At 47.2% G+C, this 23,749-nt stretch overlaps 1 protein-coding gene across 4 annotated transcripts in view; it reads left to right on the top strand.

Moving 5' to 3' along the window:
* NHSL2 (NHS like 2) overlaps positions 1-23,749 on the top strand; it is a 232,612-nt gene that overhangs the window by 138,025 nt on the left and 70,838 nt on the right. For 2 of the 4 annotated variants that reach the window (XM_046672918.1, XM_046672914.1), the window contains exon 1: positions 22,099-22,561. The exons of 1 other annotated variant lie outside the window; for it this stretch is intronic. In XM_046672918.1, the coding sequence (XP_046528874.1) occupies positions 22,519-22,561 (43 nt within the window). In that variant the 5' untranslated portion in view covers positions 22,099-22,518. Of the gene's footprint in view, positions 1-10,959; positions 11,004-22,098; positions 22,562-23,749 lie in introns of those variants that run through there. One more of the 4 variants, XM_046672916.1, reaches the window with a different exon arrangement.

Genomic DNA, 23,749 nt, shown 5'->3' with positions numbered 1-23,749 from the left:
TGAATTATTTTTCTTTAAACCAATTTTTTAATTCAGCCTTGAATACTCAGTAAATTACACATTTTATGCCCTAGTTTTTCCTCTAGTTATTATTAGAGTCTATATGCATTAGGATAAATACATGACTATTAAACTTATTTTTTATATTTTTTTTATCGAGGTAACACTTGTCTACAACATTATATAAACTTCAGATGTACATCATTATATTACTATTCCTGTGTAGATTACATCATGTTCACCACCCAAAGACTAATTACCATCCATCACCACACATATGTGCCTAACAACCCTTTTCGCCCTCCTCCCCCCCCTTCCCCTCTCGTAACCACCAATCCAATCTCTGTCTCGATGTGTTTGTTTGTTGTTGTTTTTGTCTTCTATTTATGAGTGAGATCATATGGTATTTCACTTTCTCCCTTTGAGTTATTTCACTGAGCATAATACCCTCAAGGTCCATCCACGTTGTCACAAATGGCCGGATTTCATCATTTCTTATGGCTGAGTAGTATTCCATTGTGTATAAATACCACATCTTCTTTAGCCATTCGTCCCTTGATGGGCACCTAGGTTGCTTCCAAGTCTTAGCTCTTGTGAATAATGCTGAGATGAACGTAGGGGTGCATATGTCTTTACGCATTCATGTTTTCATGTTCTTTGGATAAATACCCAGCAGTGGGATAACTGGATGGTATGGTAGTTCTTGTCTTAATTTTTGAAGAATCTCCATACTGTTTTCCATAGTGGCTGCACCAGTTTGCATTCCCACCAGCAGTGTATGAGGGTCCCCTTTTCTCCACATCCTCTCCAACATTTGTTATTTCTTGTCTTGTTAATTATAGCCATTCTGATGGGCCTAAGGTGATATCTCATTGTAGTTTTGATTTGCATTTCCCTGATAATTAGTGATGTTCAACATCTTTTCATATGCCTATTGGTCGTCAGTGTATCTTCTTTGGAAAAATGTCTGTTCAGATCTTTTGCCCAATTTTTAATTGGGTTGTTAGTTTTGTTGTTGTTGAGATATATGAGTTCTCTTTATATTTTGGATAATAACCCCTTATCGGATATATGGTTTGCAAATATCTTCTCCCAATTGTTAGGTTGTCTTTTCATTTTTTTTTTTCTAAATTTTATTATTTCCTTTTTCTCCCCAAAGCCCCCCGGTACATAGTTGTATATTCTTCGTTGTGGGTCCTTCTAGTTGTGGCATGTGGGACGCTGCCTCAGCGTGGTCTGATGAGCAGTGCCATGTCCGCGCCCGGGATTCGAACCAACGAAACACTGGGCTGCCTGCAGCGGAGCGCGCGAACTTAACCACTCGGCCACGGGGCCAGCCCCGGTTGTCTTTTCATTTTGTTGATGGTTTCCTTTGCTGTGCAGAAGCTTTTTAGTTTGATGTAGCCCCATTTGTTTATTTTTTCTACTGTTTCCCTTGTCTGGTCAGAAATGATACTTGAAAAATATGCTGCTAAGACTAATGTTCAAGAGTGTGCTGCCTATGTTTTCTTCTGGAATTTTTGTGGTTTCAGGTCTTACATTGAGGTCTTTAATCAATTTTGAGTTAATTTTTGTGTATGGTGTAAGATAATGGTGTACTGTCATTCTTTTGCATGTGGCTGTCCAGTTTTCCCAACACCATTTATTGAGGAGACTTTCCTTTCTCCATTGTATGTTCTTGGCTCCCTTGTTGAAAATTAGCTGTCCATAGATGTGTGGGTTTATGTCTGGGATCTCGATTCTGTTCCATTCATCTATGTGTCTGTTTTTGTGCCAGTACCATGCTGTTTTGGTTACTATAGCTTTGTAGTATATTTTGAAATGAGAGAGTGTGATGCTGCCTCCAGCTTTGTTCTTTTTTCTCAGGATTGCTTTGGCTATCCAGGTTCTTTTGTTGTTACATATAAATTTTAGGATTCTTGGTTCTATTTCTGTGAAAAATGTCATTGGAACTTTGATAGGGATTGCACTGAATCTATAGATTGCTTTAGGAAGTATGGACACTTTAACTATGTTAATTCTTCCAATCCAAGAGCATGGAATATCTTTCCATTTCTTTGTGTCTTCTTTGATTTCTTTCAGCAATGTTTTATAGTTTTCAGCATACAGGTCCTTCACCTCTTTGATTAAGTTTATTCCTAGGTATTTTATTCTGTTTGTTGCAATTGTAAGTAGGATTGTATTCTTAATTTCTCTTTCTGCTCTTCGTTGTTGTGTATAGGAACACAACTGATTTTTGTATGTTGGTTTTGTATCCTGCAACTTGACCGTATTCGTTTATTATTTCTAAAACTTTTTCAGTGGATTCTTTAGGTGTTTCTGTATATAAAACCATGTCATCTGCAAATACTGACAGTTTAACTTCTTCCTTTCCATTTTGGATCTCTTTTATTTCTTTTTCTTGCCTTATTGCTCTGGCTAGGACTTCCAATACTATGTTAAATAAGAGCAGTAAAAGTGGGCCTCCTTGTCTAGTTCCTGTTCTTACAGGGATAGCTTTCAGTTTTTCTCCATTGAGAATGATATTAGCTGTGAGTTTGTCATATATGGCCTTTAGTATGTCAAGGTACTTTCCTTCTATAACCATTTTATCCAGTTTTTATCATAAATGGATGCTGTTTCTTATCAAATACTTTCTCTGCAGCTATTGAGGTGATCATGTGATTTTTATTCTTCATGTTGTTAATGCAGTGTATCATGTTTATTGATTTGCAGATGTTGCACCATCCCTGCATCCCTGGAATAAATCCCACTTGACCATGGTGTATGATCTTTTTAACGTATTGTTGTATTCAATTTGCTAGTATTTTGTTGAGGATTTTTGTATTGATGTTCATCAGTGATATTGGCCTGTAATTTTCTTTTTTCGTGTTGTCCTTGTCTGGTTTTGGTATCAGGGTAACGTTGGCTTTGTAGAATGAGTTAGGGAGCTTTCCCTCCTTTGGAAGAGTTTGAGAAGGATAGGTATTAACTCTTTTTCAAATGTTTGGTAGAATTCACCAGGGAAGCCGTCTGGTCCTGGACTTTTTTTCTTGGGGAGGTTTTTGATTACTGTTTTGATCTCCTTACTGGTGATTGATCTATTCAAATTCTCTATTTCTTCTTGATTTGGTTTTGGAAGGTTGTATGATTCTAAGAGTTTATCCATTTATTCTAGATTATCCAATTTGGTCACGTATAGCTTTTTGTACTATTCTCTTATCATCTTTTGTATTTCTGAGGTGTCCATTGTAATGTCTCCTCTTTCGTTTCTGATTTTATTTATTTGAGCCTTCTCTCTTTTTTTCTTGGTGAGTCTAGCTGAAGGTTTGTCAATTTTGTTTATCCTTTCAAAGATCCAACTCTTAATTTCATTGATTTTTTCTGTTGATTTTTTAGTCTCTATTTCATTTATTTCTGCTCTGATTTTTATTATTTCCTTGCTTCTGCTAATATTGGGCTTTGCTTGTTCTTCTTTTTCCAGTTCCTTTAGGTGCACTGTTAGATGGTTTATTTGAGATTTTTCTTGTTTGTTGAGGTAGGCCTGTATTGCTATAAATTTCCCTCTTAGAATCACTTTTGCTGTATCCCATAGATTTTGGCATGTCATATCTTCATTTTCATTTGTCTCCAGGTATTTTTTTATTTCTCTTTTGATTTCTTCTTTGATCGAGTTGTTGTTCAATAGCATTTTGTTTAATCTCCACATATTTGTGGCTTTTCTGTTTTTCTTCCTGTAGTTGATTTCTAGTTTCATACCATTGTGGTCAGAAAAGATGCCTGGTATTATTTCATTCTTCTTAAGTTTATTGAGACTTGTTTTGTGGCCTAATATGTGATCTATCCTGGAGATTGTTCCATGTGTGTTTGGAAAGAATATGTATTCTGCAGTTTTTGGATGGAATGTTCTGTATATATCTACTAAGTCCATCTGGTCAAATGTGTCATTTAGGGCCAGTGTTTCCTTATTGATCTTCTGTTTGGATGATCTATCCATTGGTGTAAGTGGAGTGTTAAAGTCCCCTACTATTATTGTGTTCCTGTCTATTTCTCCTTTTATGTCTGTTAATAATTGCTTTATATATTTAGGTGTTCCTATGTTGGGTGCATAGATATTTACAAGTGTTATATCCTCTTGTTGGATGGTTCCCTTTATCATTATGTAGTGCCCTTCTTTGTCTCTTGTTGCAGTTTTTGTTTTAAACTCTGTTTTGTCTGATGTAAGTGGCTTTCTTTTCTTTGCCGTTTGCAGAGTATCTTTTTCCATCCCTTCACTTTCAGTTTGTGTGTGTCTTTAGGTCTGAAGTGTGTCTCCTGTATGCAACATATATATGGGTCTTGTTTTTTTATCCAATAAGCTGCCCTATGCCTTTTGATTGGAGCACTTAGTCCATTGACATTTCAAGTAGCTATTGATAAGAGTATACTTATTGCCATTTGCTTACTTTTTTTCTGGGTGTTTTAGTAGTTCTTCTCTGTTCCTTTCTTCTTCTCTTGCTCTCTTCCATTGTGGTTTGATGGTCTTCTTTAGTATTATGTTTGGGTTCCTTTCTCTTAATTTTTTGTTTATTTATTATGGGTTTCTGGTTTGTGATTACCATGAGGTTCATAAATAATAACCTACGTATATAGCAATCTATATTAAGTTGATGGTCTCCTAAGTTTGACCTCTTGCTAAAAGCTCTACTCTTTTACTCCTCTCCTCCCACATTTTATGTTTTTGACATCATATCTAACTTCTTTTTTTGTGCATGTGTACCCATTACCGTCTTATCATGGAAATAATTTTAGTACTTTTGTGTTCTGACCTTCATAGGTCTGCTACCTTTACTGTATATTTGCCTTTACCAGTGATTTTATTGCTTTTTGGGGATAATTTTCTTATTCCTATTGGTGGTTTTCTCTTTTCCACCTAAATAGTTCCCTTTAGCATTTCCTATAAGCCTGGTTTCTTGGTGATAAACTCCTTTAATTTTTGCTTGTCTGGGAGACTCTTTTTCTCTCCTTACATTCTGAATGATAACCTTGCTGGGTAGAGTATTCTTGGCTGTAGGCTTTTTCCCTTCAGCACTTTAGGTATATTGTGCCACTCCCTTCTAGCCTGTAAAGTTTCTGCTGAGAAGTCAACTGACAGACTTATGGGGTTTCCTTTGTGTGTAACTTGTTGCCTTTCTCTTGTGGCTTTTAGGATTCTCTCTTTATCTTTAATTCTTGACATTTTAATTATAGTGTGTTTTGGTGTAGGCCTCTTTGGGTTTATCTTGTTTGGTGCTCTCTGTGCTTCCTGTACCTGGATGTCTGTTTCCTTCCTTAGGTTAGGAACGTTTTCAGCTATTATTTCTTCAAATAGATTCTCTGCCCCTTTGTCTCGCTCTTCTTCTGGGACACCTATAATATGGATGTTATCCCAGAGGTCCCTTAGACTGTCTTCGTTCTTTTTAATCATGACTATTAAACTTAAAAAGATCATCCATGTATATCTAAAATTCCCTCTTGTACCATTACCACATGTACCACTAGCAAAATATGTACCCCACTTTGGGGACATTGTACTGTACCATGGGAATAAACACAAGGAGAAATCTGTTTACATTTGGGAAGATGAGAAAAGGCTTGAAGCAGGACAAGAGGCATATGCAATGGACCTGACATCTGTGCAGAGGATATGGCCATGTGGACGTGAGTTTGCTTCTAGCTGCAGGGCTAAGAGAAAGCTGCACGGAGGAGGAGGCTGGGTCTTGAGATATGAGTGTGACTTTCCACAGCAGAGATGGAGGTGGAAGGAAAAGCATTTCAGGCAGAAGGGATAGAAAATGAAGAGCACTTCTTTTGGTATTTCAAGCTTGAGGGGCTGTGACTGATGCACAATTGGAAAGTGTCTCCAGGATGGGGTGCTGAGTGAACTGCCAAGGGCCAGCTCCTGGTAGGCTGAAGTCAGAGCTGGAGCTGTGTATTAGAATTCACTTCTCCTTATGGAACTTAGACCTAGAGATGCCCCACATCAGGATAGAGTGTGTGCAGGTCATGGCAGATAGGACCAGCAGAGTGCAAAAGAACTGGGCTTGGAGTCACCTAATTTAGGGCTCTAGTCCCAACCATGCCACTTACCAGCTCCACCTCCTTTCCTTATCTCCATTTCCTCATCTGCAGAATGGGGCCTAATAATCTGCATATCACAAGGTGCTTTTGAGGACTAAGTGAGAGCATGACTAAAGTGACAAGCTGTCTCTGTCCCATCTCTTGGGATCTTTGGGAAAGTCTGGAGATAGTGTCGCCTGCTCCATTTCTCTCTTCCCCCCCGCCTCCCCCAGCCCTGAGTACAGCTGGACATGGCTGATGAGGTGACAGCAATGAGCCTTAAGCATTTTCACTTTGTGGAAATGGACCCCAGAGTTGCTTATTTCAGGCCTCAGACTTCTCTGTCCCCTCTCCTGGTTTGTCTAAGGCACCAAATTGGGTGAAGGGCCGGCAGAACAGTCAGGCCTGGCCAGCGTTCCTCAATAGATGGCTGCTTCTGGCCTGGCTTGGCTTTCATACATGCCAGAAAGAAGCCCTTTCCTCCCCAAGCTCCACATGAGGACACCACAGGGGGTCTAGCCCCCTCCCAAAGCCACTGCACCTCCTGTACTGAGCACAGTGCTCAGAGCAAAGGGTAGCTGACTTCCTAGCACCTTTCTACAGGCAATGATTTTGCGTCAGTGGACCCATCAGAACAGCTCCCACCAACACCACACTCAGCCTGGATGTCCACCCTGATAAGTAGGAAGGGGCAAGAACATTTTGAGAAGACTCTTAAGTTAGTGGGGGCACAAGGGCCAAGCATGTAGAGCTTTTGGAGGGATTATCAGGGAGCAAAGGAGAGGTAGGAGGAAGAGGAGGAGGGAAGGTCTGCATGGGCAGGGTAGCTTGGCACATGCTGATTGACCAACAACATTGAGACATCCTCTGTGCCAGGCCCTGTGCAGGGCAGACTCAAAGACCCAAATTCTAACCCGACCCTCAAAGAACTCAGAGGTGACTGGGGCAGAGAAGATTCATGAACACGTGGAAGATTTCTAACAATTCCAGGGCATCTATATTTAGGGACAAGTGAGAGGCTCAGAGAGCCAGAGCTAAAGGTACCCAGAGGAGAGAGTGAGCCCTGCAGACTGGGGATGGTTGAGGAGAGGCTTTCAGGGGGTGATGGGGTTTGAGCTGAAGCTTGAGGAGCTGTAGGATTTGGGAACAGTAGGGAGAGACTGTGAGAAGGGGATGAGAAGCACTTTCTAGCAAGCACCTACTATGTGCTGGTGCCCCTTAGCTAACGGAAATCTCACAATAGCCTACAAGGTAGATGTTTCCATCCCCCATTACACAGATGAGGAAAATCGAGGCTGGGGAGGTTAAGTAACTTTGCAAGTTCACACAAGTAGAAATGGCAGAGTAGGGATTTGAATCCGGATTTCTCTGACTACAAAGCCTTTCCCGGATTGCTTTACCTGGAGTGACAAAGGACAAGGTACAGAATAGAATGATTGGCCCATAGATTGAAGGGGCAGAGGGGTTTATTTCAGGGAATAAAGAGAGAGAAGGTGAAGAGGTCAGATGGGGCCGGTTCTAAGTATAGGCTAGAGAACATGGAGTTGACCCTTTAGACAAAGGACCATTAGAAGGTTCCGAGCAATGGACTGATATGATTCGGTTTATGTTTGTAAAAGCTCATTCTGGCTGCTGCGTGAAGAATAGATTTTAAGATGCAGGAGTGGAAGCAGGGAGCCCAGGGAAGAAGATGTTCCCTGCAATGGGCCTAGGGACGGATCCTGATAGCTGGGATCAGGATGAGGAAGTGGAGGTGATGCTGAGAAGTGATTGAATATGAGGCAGTTCTAAGGAACAACTTACAGGACTCAGTAAATGGATAGGGGAGGGAGATGAAAGTGTGAAAGATAAAGTCTAAAAGCATTCTCCATCCACTGTAGATGATAAAGAGGGATATGGTAGAGAAGGTACTGAGTTTGGAGATAGACAGACAGGGGCCCAAATCCTGGCTGCCCCCTGTACTAGTTAGGTTCATTTAGTCAAAAAGGAGTATGTGACCCCCAGCAGCAAACAGAGCAGAGAGGCCCGATGAGAAAAGATGCTAAAGCATCTACTGTCTGTGGCCATGGGGACACTGGTGACTGGGTGAGGGAAGCTTCAGAGGGAGAGGAGGAGGGGCTGGGGCTGCAGTGGGGCCAACAGAGAGGAAGAGGTGAGGACGTGGGACACAGGGTGTAGAATCCCCTTTTGAGAAGCTCAGGTGAGAAGAAGAGAGAAAGGAATGATGAGGCAGAGGGGATGCAGGGAGAAAGGAGAGGTTCTGTGTCTGCTGTTCTCTTTTGTTGGTTTTTCTCCTCTGGGAGCGACCTGAGCCACATGTATAGGTCCAGTGGAGGAAGCCAGTGGGGACCCTGACCAAGCTGCCTCTCCTCTCTTAGCCTCCGTTTAGGTATCTATAAAGTGGGTTAAACAAATCATATCTACTGGACAGGGCTGCTGTGAGAAGATCTACAATGATGATTTATGCCCGTTCCTATGCAAGCTTCCTCATCTGCTCCCTGGGAATATAATCTGGGGTCCCAGATGCACAGCCTAGTTGAGGTCAATTTTGTTTTGACTTTCAAGGTGTCTCATACATTTTAGAACCATCTCAAGATGTCATGGTTCTATCTCTTCTAGCCTCTCTAAGCTTTTATAGTCCGTGTTTACACCTTGAACCTCCCAAGACTCATATCTAGGACCCATCACAAGTGGATAAGAGGGCGGAGACCAAATGTTCCCCAAACTTCACCTTCAAGGTTTTTGCCATGTTCATAAGTCTTCAAGATTTTTACCATATTCATAAATCTGTTTGTTTTCCCAAGATGCTTCATTCTTGGCCCCTCACGCTTGCTCTGGGACCTCTATTTTCTAAGCCCTCTTTTCTGGCTTCTGGTAGGTCCCCTTGAAGGCCTCTTGCCACCAAAGCCCAAGCATGGATCACACCAACCTGTGACTTCTCTGTGTGATTATCTGTCTCCCCCACTAGGCTGGGGAACCTCAAAGTCAGTCTCTGCCTCCCTCTGTCTGGCATGGAGGTGGAGCTTAAGAGATGTGTGTGAAATTGTTGAAGAAAACTGAAGAGAGGCAAGAGAGGTTCCTAGCAGGGGTAATATTCCAAATATTTAACAGTGTGCCCTTCCCCTCCCTGTGTCTGGCCAACTCTTCTTCATCCTTCATGATCCAGTCCAAGTGTCACCTCCTCTGGGAATGTGTCTCCAAACCTTCCAGACTAAAGCTTTCTCTTTGATGCTCCCACAACATGTGAATCCTTTCCTTGGTATAGCAGTGATCACACTGTACTGTCATGGTCTGTGGGTGTGTTGGTCACCCCTCCTAGATGGTGACCTACACCTCTGCATCCCCAACACCTAGCACGAGGCCTGCCTGGCCAGAGCAGATCCCTGGGAACTGTTGAAAGAATGACTAAATAACTGGGTGGGAGAGTGGATGTGTGGACGGATGGCTCCCACTTTAGACCTCTTGCTCCAAAGTCAGAAAGCTCTCCTTTCTGGGTGGCACGGTGCCCCAAATCTGCCAGGCTGAGGTCCTATCCCAACCTGCGCCCGCAGTGTTCTGTGGCCGTGATTGTGATAGACAGGCCCCCTGTCTCTGTGAGCATGAGTCTGATGACATCAGCGTTGGGCAGTAGCACAACTCTGCTAAGTAAGTGAAGTCACTCGAGACTGTCTAGCTTTGGCAGAGTTGATTCCAGGAGCCATGGCCCTTCCTCGCTGCCAGGCTATTGGGGCTGGAATGAGCTGCTGAGCCAGCACAACCTGCCCCATGTCACTTATCCCACAGGGCTGCAGCACTTGCAGTGAGCAGCTGCAAGAGCTGCGCGCGCACACATGCGCACGTGCACGAGTGAGTGTGGGGCGGGGGGAGAGAGCGCCCGTGGATTTACAGTGGGACTCATGGAAGGAGCCCTCTCATTGGCTGCCGGGGGTCCCAGTTCCAGTCAGTGAGCCTCTGGGCTGCCAGCTCTGCTATCCCCCGGGAAGGCAAAGCAGGAGAGGGAGGGGAGGAGTGAGGCTTCAGGTGTGTCTGACAGGGAGGCAGGTATGCCTGGTGGCCACACTGGGCATGCAAGAGGAATCTGGCTTGTTAGCTCCAAGCCTGCAACCTGGCAGCCTCATGCTTTGCCCAAATTTTCCCAGTTCTCTGTCAGGACTGGAGCCCAGAGTCCACTGGCAGCTGTCACTTACAGAGCTGGATCCGTTCACCAGTGGAGCAGGGAGCTATGTCACTTAGAATGCCTGGGTAGCACATTCCTCCACTGGTCCCTGTCACACTCCTGGATTAGGCTCTGTTATTGGCCCCTCGCTCCTGCGAGCTCCAGCTTCTGCAGACGGAGGAGCGAGCAAGCGGCAGCAGAAATGACAGCACTGAGAGCAGAGGCAGCCAGGGACAGTGAGGGCGGGTGGGGCGGGTCTCCGAGGGCGCCTGTGCTGGCCCTGTCTGCAGAGGCAGATGAGGTGGGGGCCACACTCAGGGCTCACTAGGGTTCTCCTGGAACCTGGGCTGCTCAACCTGAGTGGAGCACTAAGCAAGGGGAAGGGGGGAGGGAGAGGGAGGGAGAGACAAGGAAGGGAGGGAGGGAGGGAGAGAGGGAGAGAGAGAGAAAGAGAGAGAGAGAGAGAGAGAGAGAGGCTGAGAGAAGCTCCTAGCAGGCTGTAGTCCAAGTGAGAGGGTCAGGTCTGGACAATTGTGTGCCAGGGGCACAAGTGGGATTTGGATGAGCCATGTGTGTGAGAAGCAAAGCTGAGGTGATGTAAGCACCTGGGGAGGAGCACAGGCAGAGGAGGAGGGGGAGGGGGAGGAGGAGGAGGAGGAGGAAAAGGAGGAGGAGGAGGAGGCGGCGGCGGCAGCCACAGGGCGGCTGCCAGTCCAGAACAGAATGATGGGCAACTCTCACCACAAGCAACCGAGGAGTAAGAGCCAAAGCAGGATGCATTCAGCAACAGGTACTCTCTTCCCTTCCCTCCTTTTTCCGGGGCTCCTACAGCCAGGGCCTCCCCAGCTGCAGCCGCGGGGCCCCTGACCCTTGGCGTGACTTGCAGGGGCTGGCAGGGGGCGGGGAGAAAGCCCGAGGGAAATGCGGGTGAACTCCCAGTTCCCCTGCTCCTGCGCCAGCCTGAATTGCATAAGTCAGAGCTCCCTGAGCTGGCAGGGGCTGGCCTCTTTGCCAGCAACCCCATGTAGCCTCTGGAGGGTGGCTGGAGCACCAGGGAAGTGAGCAACGTGCTGTGGTCCGAAGTTTATTGCTAGGACTGTGCTTTCTGTCTGGATCCAGTAGGCAGAGACCTGGAACCATGCATGGCTTATCCTTTACAAGCCTCCTTTGTTATTCAAACCTTCATCTCCCCCAGCACCCACACCCACCCTGCACTGTACACCTACACCTCTCTCCCAGCTCTACCTCATATGCTGCATGCACAGAATGATCCAGACGAATCTGTTTCTTGCTGTGTAATGCCCTGCCCCCACCTCCTGCCCCAGTCCCCGCAGGGAGCTCTCCTCACTGCATGGATGAGAGGAGCATGTGCCAGCCTTGAGCTTGTTGCCCTCCTACCCTGGGCGGCCCTGCTTCACCTCTTGGCCCTCTCCAGACCTGGACTCAAGGGTGCTAGCATAGTTCTCACCGACAACCCCTTCCTGGATGCTGATGGTATGGAAATCAGGGAGACAGAATCTGGAGACAACTTTCCCTAGTTCGCCTTCCCAGGCAGTGCGAGAGCAATGTGGACGCAACTTCTCTCGTCTTATTCACCTTCCCCCTACTGTTAACTCTTTTCCCTCCTGCCTACCCCTTGGCCACTGGGAAGCACCTTTCACTGCTGCCTCAGATCAGGCCACATGCCCTAGGGCCAGGGGTACTTTCCCTGTCCTCCTCCCTCCATCTTGATGGTGCCCCCTCTCCTCAGCACCCCTCCTCACAGAGAAGCCCATGGTTTTCTCTGTACCCATTTGGGAGGCCTTCGTCCGCTGTTCGCCATTCGCTGTTTCGGGCCAGTGGGAAGAAGGGAAAGTTTTTGCCAAGTTTAACTCAAGTTTACCATAAGAAAGGAACAAACAGACTGGTGTCTTGCTGAAATCCGGCAATGCTCAGGCCCAGAGGGTTGCGTCTGCGTTTTCCTGGGGACTTGGCTAGCTGTGTGGTTGAGGGGAGTTGTGCAGAGCCAGCCAATCCTAGGGGCAGCCTTAGAACAGGGGTCTCACAGGGTGTAGGGGAGAGGGAAGATAGAGGAAAGCAGCTTGGGGTGTGCTGGCAGGCAGGGTAACTGCCCCTGGAGCCTGCCTGTCAGAGCAGGGCCTGGTTTGGCCTCCGGGGTGGGCTGAATTTGGGCCCCTGTAGTGGACTGAGCCAACGGCAAAGGTTCTGGGCATTGAAGTTTCTTTGGAATCTTCTGAGGACACACCCTTTTAAGGCCACCATTAGGTGAATGACCCAACCACCACCTCATAGCATCCTACTTCTCTGCCACAGAGCTGGAGGCTCAGGACCCAGTGATATTAAATGGAGATGCTCTGTACAGTCCAGTACAGGAGCTCAAGGATAACTTTCTGCACTTCTGCTGGTGCTATAGCTCAGGACAGTTACTGGCTGCCATTTCATTTCTTGTAAATTGCTCTGCATCTTCAGTGCCAGCTCTAGTCCAGGGCCATCCTGGAGACAGTGGCTACTGGACCAGCTTCTGGCAGCATGAGGAGGTGGCCTCATCACTACTTCTTTTCTCTCCCCCACTCCACCTCCTGACCCACTTCGCCTCCTGGCCCTTGCCTTCCCCCAGCACTGCACCCACTCACTCACCATCCCTAGGCGGTCCCGGAATCCTTGGTTGAACACTCACTCCCACTGGGCTAACTAGAGAAAGACTGGTTAGCCTCCTAGCCCCAGGCTGCCCACAGACTAGTCAAGGAGAGGAGACAAGCACAGGAAACAGTCAGCGTCTAAGGGAGGAGGTGAGGCCCTGATTATGGGAGGTAGGTCTGTCCTGAGGTCACCAGGAAAGCCTTCATAAAGGAAGAAAGCAGCTCTTCCATTGCCTACCTTTACATGCAAATGTCCTTTTCCCAGAGCCCTGTCCCAGGCCTGCATTCTCCTGTCACTCTACACCCTCTCCCCTGGTGGTCAAGGCCACACCCTGAGACCACCTCCATGGGCTTGGCCTCCAAATCTCTGGCTCCAGCTCAGAGTAACTTGGTCAGCTGCTCCACGTCCACCTGAATGTCCCACAAGGACCTCATGCACAGCTAAGCACATTTTCTTGCACCACCCTCCACCCCTGCAGAGACGCTCCACTTTCTCTCTTCCATTTTCTCTATAACGCCACCATCTCTCAGTAACCCTAACTGGAAACCTGGGGGTCATCCTTCACTCTCTCTCCCTCACCTCACAAATTTTCCCTCATCCATCCGTCCATCCATCCACTCAACAAGTATTTATTGTCAAGTCTTCCTCTGAGACCTGGGATAAGACCTTCCTCTTATCCCACCGCCAATGTCTGAATCTAGACGTTTGTTAACTCTGGCCCATTCAGAAGTGGGCTCCCTGCCTCCGCCTTCGCCCTTCTCCTGGCCATGCCTAGCACAGCCACCAGAGCCATCTGCCCCTGCACTCCCTTGATATGAACCCAGGCCTTGCTAATTTGGGGAAGGGAGATCAGGACTGCTCCCAAAGTGTGTGCCCCTTGTCCCAGGTGGCCCAGGAGATCATTTGTAGGTGGTATAAAGAAAACTGTTTTTCCATCTCAGAGTTCCGTATATATTTTAATGTGTGTTAGAAAAAAAACATAACTGGTAAATCCAACCCATGGTTTCTCATATATTTTTTATTAGGGCAAATTTAAGTGTTTTAAAAATAAGTCTTTTTTAAATAAAATGGTTAAGTAAATAGTAGTACAAGTGGTACATGGCAATGGAAAAAAGTTGAGAATGTGAGACATGGTTGCCTGAGGTTTGGGAAGCACCAGTTTCTGTGGTAAAGTATGTGTTCCTTAACACAACTGAGAGACCTTCCATGGTCGGTCCCCACCTACTTCTTCACCCTTACCTCCTGTCACTTCCTGTTGAACTTGCTGATCCAGTCATCTTGAATGGCTTTTGGTTTTCCAAATATACCATGCCCATTCAACACTTCCATGCTTTGACAGATGCACTTCCCTCTACCTGGAACCCCCTTCTAGCCCGCCATCTGCTCTTGGCAATTTCCTAGTCATCCTGAAAAACCCTGATTGGGTGTCACCTCTTCTCTGAAGCCTTCCCTGACTGACTTCCTTCCTCCATACAAGATTAATTAACAGAGTTCATTCTTCCCTACTCTGTACTAATTTGGTAACTTGTACATAATTTTACCACTGCTGGCATTATCTTTTTTTTCAATGTGCTTTTCATCTGTCTTTTTTTTTTTTAAATTAAGACTTTAATTTTTAAGAGCAGTTTTAGGTTCACAGTAAAATTGAAAAGAAAGTATGGAGATTTCCCATATACTCCCTGCCTCCACACATGCACAGCCTCCCCAATTATCAACATCCCCCACCAGAGTGGCACGGTTGTTACAGTTGATGAACCTGCATTGACACATCATAATCACCCAGAGTCCATAGTTTACCTTACAGTTCACGCTTAATGTTATATATTCTATGGATTTGGACAAATGTATAATGACATGTATCCATCATTATGGTATCATACAGAGTATTTTCACTGCCCTGAAAAATCCTCTATGCCCCACCTAGTCATCCCTCCCCCACCCCCACATCAACCCCTGGCAACCTCTGATCTTTTTACTGTCTCCATAGTTTTGCCTTTTCCAGAATGTCATATACTTGGAATCATACAGTATGGAGCCTTTTCAGATGGGCTTCTTTCAGGCATCGTCATTTTTATGGTTATTATTACATGCTTATCTCCCCTGGTAAAATGTGAGCTTTTCGAGGGCAAGGGCTAAAACTTGTTTACCAAAGGGTGGGAAAGAGCCCTTGACCGGGCATTGGAAGGCTTGGGTTCTGATGTCTCTTGCCTGTGAAACAGTAGGGTGATCTTAGGCAAGTCATTCGCCTCTGCTACCTCCATCCTTCAACTATAAAAAGCTACAAATCCCTGAAGGGGATCCCTGGCACAACTCCCCACCCCTGCCCAGGGTGGTTGGAAAGATGTATGAGATAGCTCGGAAAGCTTTTAGAAACTTGAAATTGCTTTTCAAATGAAAAAAGTGATTATGATTCCAGGTAGGGGAACACTGTGGGTGTTGCCCTGAGAATGGGACCAGAAGTGAGCCTGGTGTGTTTGGGGGACTGTGGGGAGCAGCCAGTGCAGCCACAAAGTGGATGGAGGTAGCAGTGGGGTAGTCATAGCATGCGGAAGCCCAATGCAACCTTAGAGCATAGGTTGCTTTGACACTGGAAAGCCTTGTCTGCCAGGCTCATGAGTTGGAATTGATTTCTCACCAACTTTCACATCCCCTTTAACCTCTTGGGTAAGTGTAGCCCTGTGGCCCTGAGAATCTGTATGGGGTCGGGGGAGATATGTGCTAGCACCACCCTGACTACACAGCGTATGCATAGCTGTGCACAAATGAGCCATCTATTTGAACTAGTATCCCACAGAGAAGGGAAAACGAACTAACGTCACACACTCTTGTGTGCCAGCACTTTTCATCCACAACTTTACTTGGCCCTCAGAACCACCTCCAGGCAGGGATTGTCGATGCCATTTTACAGATGAGAAAACTGAGACTCAGGGGGAGAGCTGCCCTATGGTCTGATAACAAGGAAATTGCAGAGCCAGGGTTTGAGCTCAAGTCTATCTGACTGTCAAGCTTATGCCTATTGTACCATGCCGTGTGCGTCTCAGCATCTTTGCATCTGTGGCAGGAGTTAGTAACCCTGGAGACCGGGTGTGGTGAAAGGAGGGTTCTGTGGCTCTGTTCTGGTAGAACTAGCAAATCTCTATAGCAACAAAGACTGCGACTCCCAGCCTTGTAGAAGTCCCACCATACGTCTGTTTGATGGCACGTTTGTGTTGTTAAATAATTGAACTCATTGGAGGCTCTATGTTGGGTCCAGAAGCTAGAGCTGAGGATTCCTGAGCTAGCAAGAAAGTGGGAGATTCTTGAATTTAAGCCTAAACCAGGTGTTGAGAGGGGCTTCAGATGCAGAAAGAACTGGTATCATGCTGCTTTCCAACCCCCTACCCCAAGCAGCCACACCAGTGCTATGAGCAAGGTGACCTGTGTTTCAAGATGAAAATCAGTCCACCGTTCTCTTCTCTCTACGTAAATAAAATGAAGAAATCATCTCATTGCATTTGCAAGGCATTTTTGTAGTTGACCTGGCCCTTTCATATTCACAAGTTTACTGAATTCTCAAAATCCTTGATTTCAGTATGATGGATGCTAAAGTGGTAGAGACTTATAAGGGAGTCAAGTGGCCCCTATCCCCCTGGGGGCCTTCCTCCCAAAGACATATTTCCTAACCACACTTAATGAGCCCATTGGAAAGGAGTGAAGAAGTTGGAACCCTAGACTACCAAACAAAATATTCCTGGTGCTCCTCACCTCCCACAACTGAGAGACATGTTGGAGATGGAGGCACAGGCCCTGAGGCTTGAGGCCAATCATGATATTCCCGCATTCCCTGGGCCAGAACTAGAAGGAAGCAAAAAGGGGTATAAAAAATTACAATGGCCACCCTGATGGCAAATAACAGGGGAATGGCTAAGTGAATCTGATGCATCCAACCTGAAGTTTGATGGAGCTGCTAAAGAGCTCATTATGAAGATCGTTGAGCAACGTGGACAATGCTTATAATAAAGTATGACGTACAAAATTGTGTCTATGCTTAGCTTTACAAACGCTGTAGAAACTATGTCTGCACATGAACAAGGACTGGAAGGGAACCGTGGAAAAAGCAAAACTTGATTTATTGTGGGTGGCAGGTTTGTTGGTGAATTTTTCTTTCCCTTAGATTTCTATTAATGTTATAATGTTTGTGCAAAGAAAAATAAAATCCATTAACATATAGAACAATTACACTGGCAAATCATTCTGTCAAGATGAGAGACCAAATCATATGATTTCCCTGAGCCAGCAAACACACTTGAAAGCATAAATGCAAAAGTAGGTGCCTCTTTTTATGGAAAGAGGCAGCCACAGGGAATGGGGGAAAAGTGTGGGGGAAAGGTAGTGTGGGAAGCCCCAGGTTTAAATTCAAGCTCTGACTCTTACTTTGGGTCTTTAGGGGAAGTTATTTCACCCTTTATAGCCTCAGTTTCTTCATCTGCAATGTGAAGATAGTAATAATAATCTCCACCACCTTACAGGGCTATGGTGAGGAACAAATGATGTTGGATGTTTTAAAGGGTCTTGTGAGGTATAAATGCTGCACAGTGTAAAGCCTTATCCTAGTGTACATGCAAACACTTTGAAACAAAAGTATTAGGTGTTGTTTGCCACTGTCCCACCTCAGTTGACAACAAGGCCAAGCTGGGCCTGTGCTGCTGGGTGGCTTCAGGTAGCAGCCACCTTGTCTTCACTGAGCACTAGGCGCCATTGAAATTTGATTAAGCAAGTGAAGCTTTCTGGTTTTAGCTGTGGTTGGGGAATAATAGGGAAAATGTGGGTTTTTATCCTCCTCTAAAAAGCTTAAACTTCATGGAGAGAAGATTAGAACAATTGATAAAGGACATGGCGAAGACTTCCACAGCTACTCAGGGTCTCAGCCAGACTTGGCCACTCACTAGCTGTGTGCCTTTAGGCAAGTGACCTAAGCTCTTGGAGCCTCCGTTTCCTTCTTGGTCTAGTGGGATTAATAGTGCCTACCTCACAGGCTGGTTGTGAGGATGAAATGCGGTACTGTGTGTGAAGCAGCAAGGAGCACAGATGTTCTGCAGTTATTACTGCTTAAAACTGTCAGAGTAGGAGGGGTCTCTAGGGATCACCTGATGCAGGGCTTCTCAACGGGTGCTAAGAGGGGCGTGGAGGGAGTCTTGGAGGAGCACAGTGTGTATATATTATGTTTGCTTGTCAACAATGAAAAGTCTTCCATGAGAAAAGCAGACTTTTTGCCTATCATGGTGGGACCCAGGTATTTTAATAAAGGTGAGATACATACTTAGAAACCACTCATCTCCCATAAGCCCTTCATTTTATAGACCCACAGAAGTAAGGTGATGTGTTCAAGGTCACTCAGCTACCGAGATTAATGTGGGCCACAGTCCAGCTGACCCACCTCCCCACTGCCATCACCACTCCCCAAGAGTTGTCCTTATGCCCTCTGGGATTTCCCCAGCTCCATGGTGGAGACACCCTATGCCACATGGCCATGTCCATGTAGCCATTATCAAGCTGGGAGAAACCAGACAAGGTTCTGACGTTGAGAAGAGGCAAAAATGATGCTTGAGATGACAGGAAAGATGGTCCTGGTAGGGGGTGCTGCACACTGACAGGTCAGCTCTGCATTACCCCTGGGCAGTACTTCCAAACAGTGTGGGCTAACGTGGCCTCCTAAGTGCCATCTGCATCCCTCTGGGATAAATGGTCTTTGATGAAACCTTCATCCCTCTCAACAGCAGCTTTTCTTTTTAAAAAGTCAATCTCCTGTCAAATTCTCCGAGAGCACAGATGGAGGGGTGTTGGGTCCTGGGAGCAAGATGAGGCTCTCAGCGGCTCCCTGCCATCAGGGTGGAGTGTATTCTCTGAGTCTGGTTTCTGGCATTGGGGAGGGTGGCACAGAGCCACCCCTATGAATTCCTTTTGTGGAATTTGTAGATCTGGAGGTCAGTGGGGGATGCTTTTTAGGCGTTTTAGGCTTGCCTTGGAGAAGATCTACCCCCCTCCCGTGCCACACAGGAGATAAAAGGCACATACCATCTCTAGCACACTCTCCTTTGAAATATTCTGACCCACCCAGCAGGGTGGGACATTGCTACTGCTTCAGGGACCTGGCTTCAGGGGCCTGGCATCTGGGATTTCTGGCTTCCGTGGCTTAGCTTCTCACGCTTTTGCCCTGGCTTTTCTTGCTGAACACTGATGCTTCCACTCTTTCCCTTTCCAGACTCTTGACTATCCCCACCCCTGCACTATGACTGTCTTCCTGGACATCTGTCCCAAACTTTGGTTCTGTCACCAGCTCCTGGTGACAGCTCTCTGGGTGCTTCAGGGCCTGGCTTGGGGGACAGGAACTGTCTGCTCAGGGTAAAGAACAAAATTGGAAAGATTGAGATCTCTTTTGGTGGCCACCCAAGCCAGAGTCCTAATTCACAGAGCCCAAGATCATACTGCTGATTCTGAGGATGAAGACAGTCCCCACCTCCACCATCATCAGGCCTCCAACCCCCCGAACATGAAGTCTGTGTTATGGAAACTGACACACACCAACAATTTCCCAAACTAGAGACAATAGTTTGCCCAGACTCCAGCTAAAATAAGTCAAAAATCTGAGTTGGAGCAACAGAAGACAAATAGTGGCTGAGACTCTGTTTTGTGGAGTCTTCCTATCCCAAACAGTGTGGCTCTGGTCACGCATGATGGCAGCCCCTATCACAGCACCAGCAGTCTGCTCCAGCCCAGAGGGGCCCAGGTAAGAAGTGGCTGCTAAGGGGAATGACGGACTCAGGCCTGTGCGAGACAGGCCAGAAATGTCAGCTTATGGGAGACCAAGCCAAGGGTAGGACCAACAACGTTTTTGAAGGGAGGCCCTCTTGAGCCTTAGGTGGAAGTCCAAGAGGGATACTAGATGGCACAGGCCAGCCTGGTATTGCTTCTATGGAGTCAGGCAGCATTCTGGGCACTTTGCAGATACTAACTCATTCAGTCCACATGACGATCTTATATAGATTTTGTTGTTAGTGCCATCGAGTCAATTCTGACTCCTAGCAACCCTGTGTACAGCAGAGCAGAACCCTGCCTGGTCTTTTTGCACCATCCTTTCACCTTCTAGAGTCATATCAGACAATGCTCCGCTGCTGTTCACAGGGTTTTCATGGCCAAGATATTCAGACATGGGTGGCCAGGTCCTTCTTCCTAGTCTGTCTTAGTCTGGAAACTCCGCTGAAACCTGTCTACCATGGGTGACCCTGCCAGTATTTGAAATACCAGTGGCATAGCTCTCAGCATCACAGCAACACGCAGCCACCACGGTATGACAACCGACAGATGGGTGGTGTGGTTCCCTGATTGGGAAATGAAACAGGCCTGAGGTGGGGAAAGCACCGAATCTTAACCACTGACCACCAATCTATAGATTAGAAAGTATAAATTATATAGCTAGTCTATAGATTAGAAACTGAGGCTCAGAGATGTTAAGTAACTTGCCCAAGGGCACACAGTTGAGACTGAGATTCGAGCTCAGGCAGTGGGGTTCCCAAGTCTGTCTTCTTAGCCAGTATGGTGATCTGCCAACGTGAGGTAGCTAAGACAGTCAGGCTGCCTTTTGCCCTCCACCCACTAGCTGGGCTAAGACTGGACTTCAGTCTCTACCAAGAATTAGTGCGATGGTTCTCACCCTGGAGAGATTTAAGACATTGTCAATGCCTGGGCTCCACCCCTGAGATATTCTGGTTTAATTGGTCTGAGATGAAGTCCAGCCTGCAGGGAGTGCAGAGGGGAGGGGGAACGGAAGTTTTTGTGGAAGCTCCTCCACCTAAAAACACACAGCATCTCTCCATCCTGACAAACATCTAACCCCCAGCCGTAGCTCTGCCTCTGCCTCCAGCTATGGCTCTCTCTTTCCTCTCTGACCACAGCCAGACTTCCTGAGAGGTATCTCCGCTCCCCTGCCATTTCCCTCCTTAACCTGCTGTGGTCTGGCCTCTGGGAAGCCGGCCTTGCCAAGATGACCCCTTTCGTGTTGCCACAGCGAACATTCACTGCTTGGGCCTCAGCCTACTTGAATTGCTGAATGCAGTTGATGACGTCAACTGGTCCTTGCTCCTAGAAACTACCCCCTCCCAAACTCAGGGACACAACGTATTCTCCTTGTCTGGAAATGTCACCTCAGTCTTTTTAGATGGCTTTTTGTACCATGCCATACAAATGTGTTCTGAAGGTGGGGCCTCCAGAGACCCACAGCCCTGCCCCTGCCCTCAAGGAGACGAGAGTCTTGTCAGTATAGGAGGTTCTCAGCGCCCTCGAGGCAACAGGGTGGTTCCTCCAGGGGAGGCCCCCAACTCCTTCCCTCAAGCTGCTTCCCCATCTCTCTGCACCTCTGGCAAAAACAGGAAAGAGAACCAAGCTCTGGCTAGGTCTCTTTTCACTCTGTGAGCAAGAACCCATGATGCCTCTCTTCCAATTAGAAGACAGTTATTGGGACAAGGCACGATCCGTCCGCCTGTGTTCATTTTGCCAGTATGGTCATGGAATCCCTTTGTGACAAGCTTCTGGAACATGTGACTTGTTTCTTGGGCCCTTGTCCTTCTAAACACACAGAAACAAATTTGAACAAGATATGTTTTAAAGGTTTTACAGCCAGCAATGCTCTCACGCTTTGTGCCCTAGGAATTAGGCTTTGCTGGAATCTGCAATATGCTGGCGGGGTGGAGGTGGGAGAAGCAGTGAGGAAGGTTGGCAGGGTTCTCCACCTGATGCCGTGGAGAGCAAGGCTGGACTCCGAATCTCACTACTCGCTGGATGTTGGAGCTTGGGAAACCCCTTTCCCCCTGTGAGCCTCAGTTTCCTCCCCTCTTACTGGAAGTCGTCATCATTAGCTCCTCTGTCGTGGTGAGGATGCTGAGAGATCACCTCCATGTGCTGTAGGTGTGGTACTCTGCCAGAGTAGGCACTCACTAGGAGTTGGGAAAACTGAATTGAATTACATTCAGCCATAGTGCACAGACTTGTTCTAGGCCAAGAGAGAAAGTGTATGCTGTGCAAGAGAGACTTGCAAAAAACAAGGCCTATCTCTCTGCACGTCTCTCATCTGGGAAGGAAGGGGCCCGCGCAGTGACAATAGACCAGGGGCGCTGACTCAGACAGCCAGTTCCTGCTCATTTCCCCTCACTGCAGGACAGCAGCTGAGCAGGAGGTCAGTCCTCTGTGGGGCTCTGAGTTGGGCCTTTGGCTGAGACTCTTACCTAGAGAAAGACAGAGCAACTCACAGACAGCTCCCCTCACTGGTCCACTGTGACGAGACTGACTGGACCAGCGTGGCTGTGGGCAGGCAGTAGAGGCAGAGGGAAGTGGGAAGAGAGAGAGAGGAAACTCACTTTTCAAATCCTGTGTCGGTTCCTCTGAGCTGGGCAGCCCAGGAACAGCTTCACAGGCGACGGAGCATATGACCGATGGGGCCAAACTGACCCAGCCAGAGTGCTGGGGAACACGGTTCGGGAAGAGGCCCTGGGCGCCCACTGAGGAGCCTGGGGACGGGGTTCTGAACAGTGTGGAGCTCCTCGGCTCCCTGCCCCCAGTGTGGGCCCACCACACGCTTCTCCCTTGCATGAGGATTTGCTGGATGTGGAGTCTTGGCCATCCACACGGCTAGGATGGAACGAGCCGACTCTGTCACCCTCTTCTGGAGCCGGGGAGGTGAGTCATTGGGGGCTGGGGTGGGGTGCTCGCAAGCACAGCAGAGGGGAGAAGGGAAGGAATTGTGGCTCCTTGAGGAGTAGGGGCTTCCTACGCTCAGAGCTATCCTGAGGCAGCCTGGGCTATCTTGGGGGAAAGCAGCTTCCCTTAGTACTAGAGGTATGCAAGGAGAGGCAGGATGGCCACTGGGCAGGGGTGCTATGAAAGGAATTCAAAATTGGGTGGCTCTGGAGGCGGAGAGGGTGGATGTGATCACATCCCAACCCTGATAATCTGGGATTCTAAAGGAATAATAAAAGTGACTGAGGAATTGTATGTGTGTAAGAAATACTGTGTCTCTTATTTTCTATAAATCGACTTAACATGCGTTCTGAAGCCTTGTCCCTCAGAGGGTGGAAAATCCTGTCACAGTTGATCTCTGGGCTTTACCCACCTCCTGGACTTCTGCTAAAATGCTGTTTGTTTGTTTGTGGGGTTTTTTGCAATACCAAAGCGTGGGGGCAGGGAGGGGCAGAAAAGGGGTGTCTCTCAGTGGTCATCTGTCCGCACAGGTTGCTACCAAGGAACCAAGTGCTTTCTAATCACAGTTCAAGCCAGACCTCCTGGGAGTAGGGTGGAATCAAGTTCAGGGTCCTGAGCAACACCAGACCCCTTTCTGGCTTGTGTGAAGAGGATGAGCCGGGATGGGGGAGGTAGCACTGCAGTTGCCTGCCCTTGGAAATGTACTGGAAGCTACAGTTTGGGCTGCAGAGGGAGCTGGCAAGACAGACTGTGAGTCCATGTTGTGTGTCTGGGGTTCTAGTTGGTCCTTTGTGTCAGGAGTATGTTCAAAAGGGTTTTATGAACTACAGGAGTTTGAAAGCAGAGTGATGGGCCTGAGAACTAAATATTGTGAGGACCATGTGCTATTTGGCATGGAGGAGAATCAGAGGAAAGTGGTCTTTGGTCTTCAGGTATTTGAGGGGCTGTGAGAGGATGAAGGGGCCTGAGAGGGGCTCAGGCAGCAGAGCTGGGGCCTGTGAACAAGGAAGAACTTTCTAACAGACTCTCCATGGGCTGCCCTGAAAAAGAGTGAGGGATCTGGGTGTCTTCCCTTGAGAAGACAAGGGCAGGTGGGAGCTGGTCTTCCTCTTCTGAGGAGAGCAGGAGAGAAGGAGGGAGGCACCGCCTTGATCTGGGATGGAGACC

This window comes from Equus quagga, chromosome 10 (genome assembly GCF_021613505.1).
Source record: "Equus quagga isolate Etosha38 chromosome 10, UCLA_HA_Equagga_1.0, whole genome shotgun sequence".
In the NCBI taxonomy this organism is placed as follows: Eukaryota; Metazoa; Chordata; class Mammalia; order Perissodactyla; family Equidae; genus Equus; species Equus quagga.
Note: the sequence above shows the minus strand (reverse complement) of the source record. Positions and strands in the feature narration are given on the sequence as shown.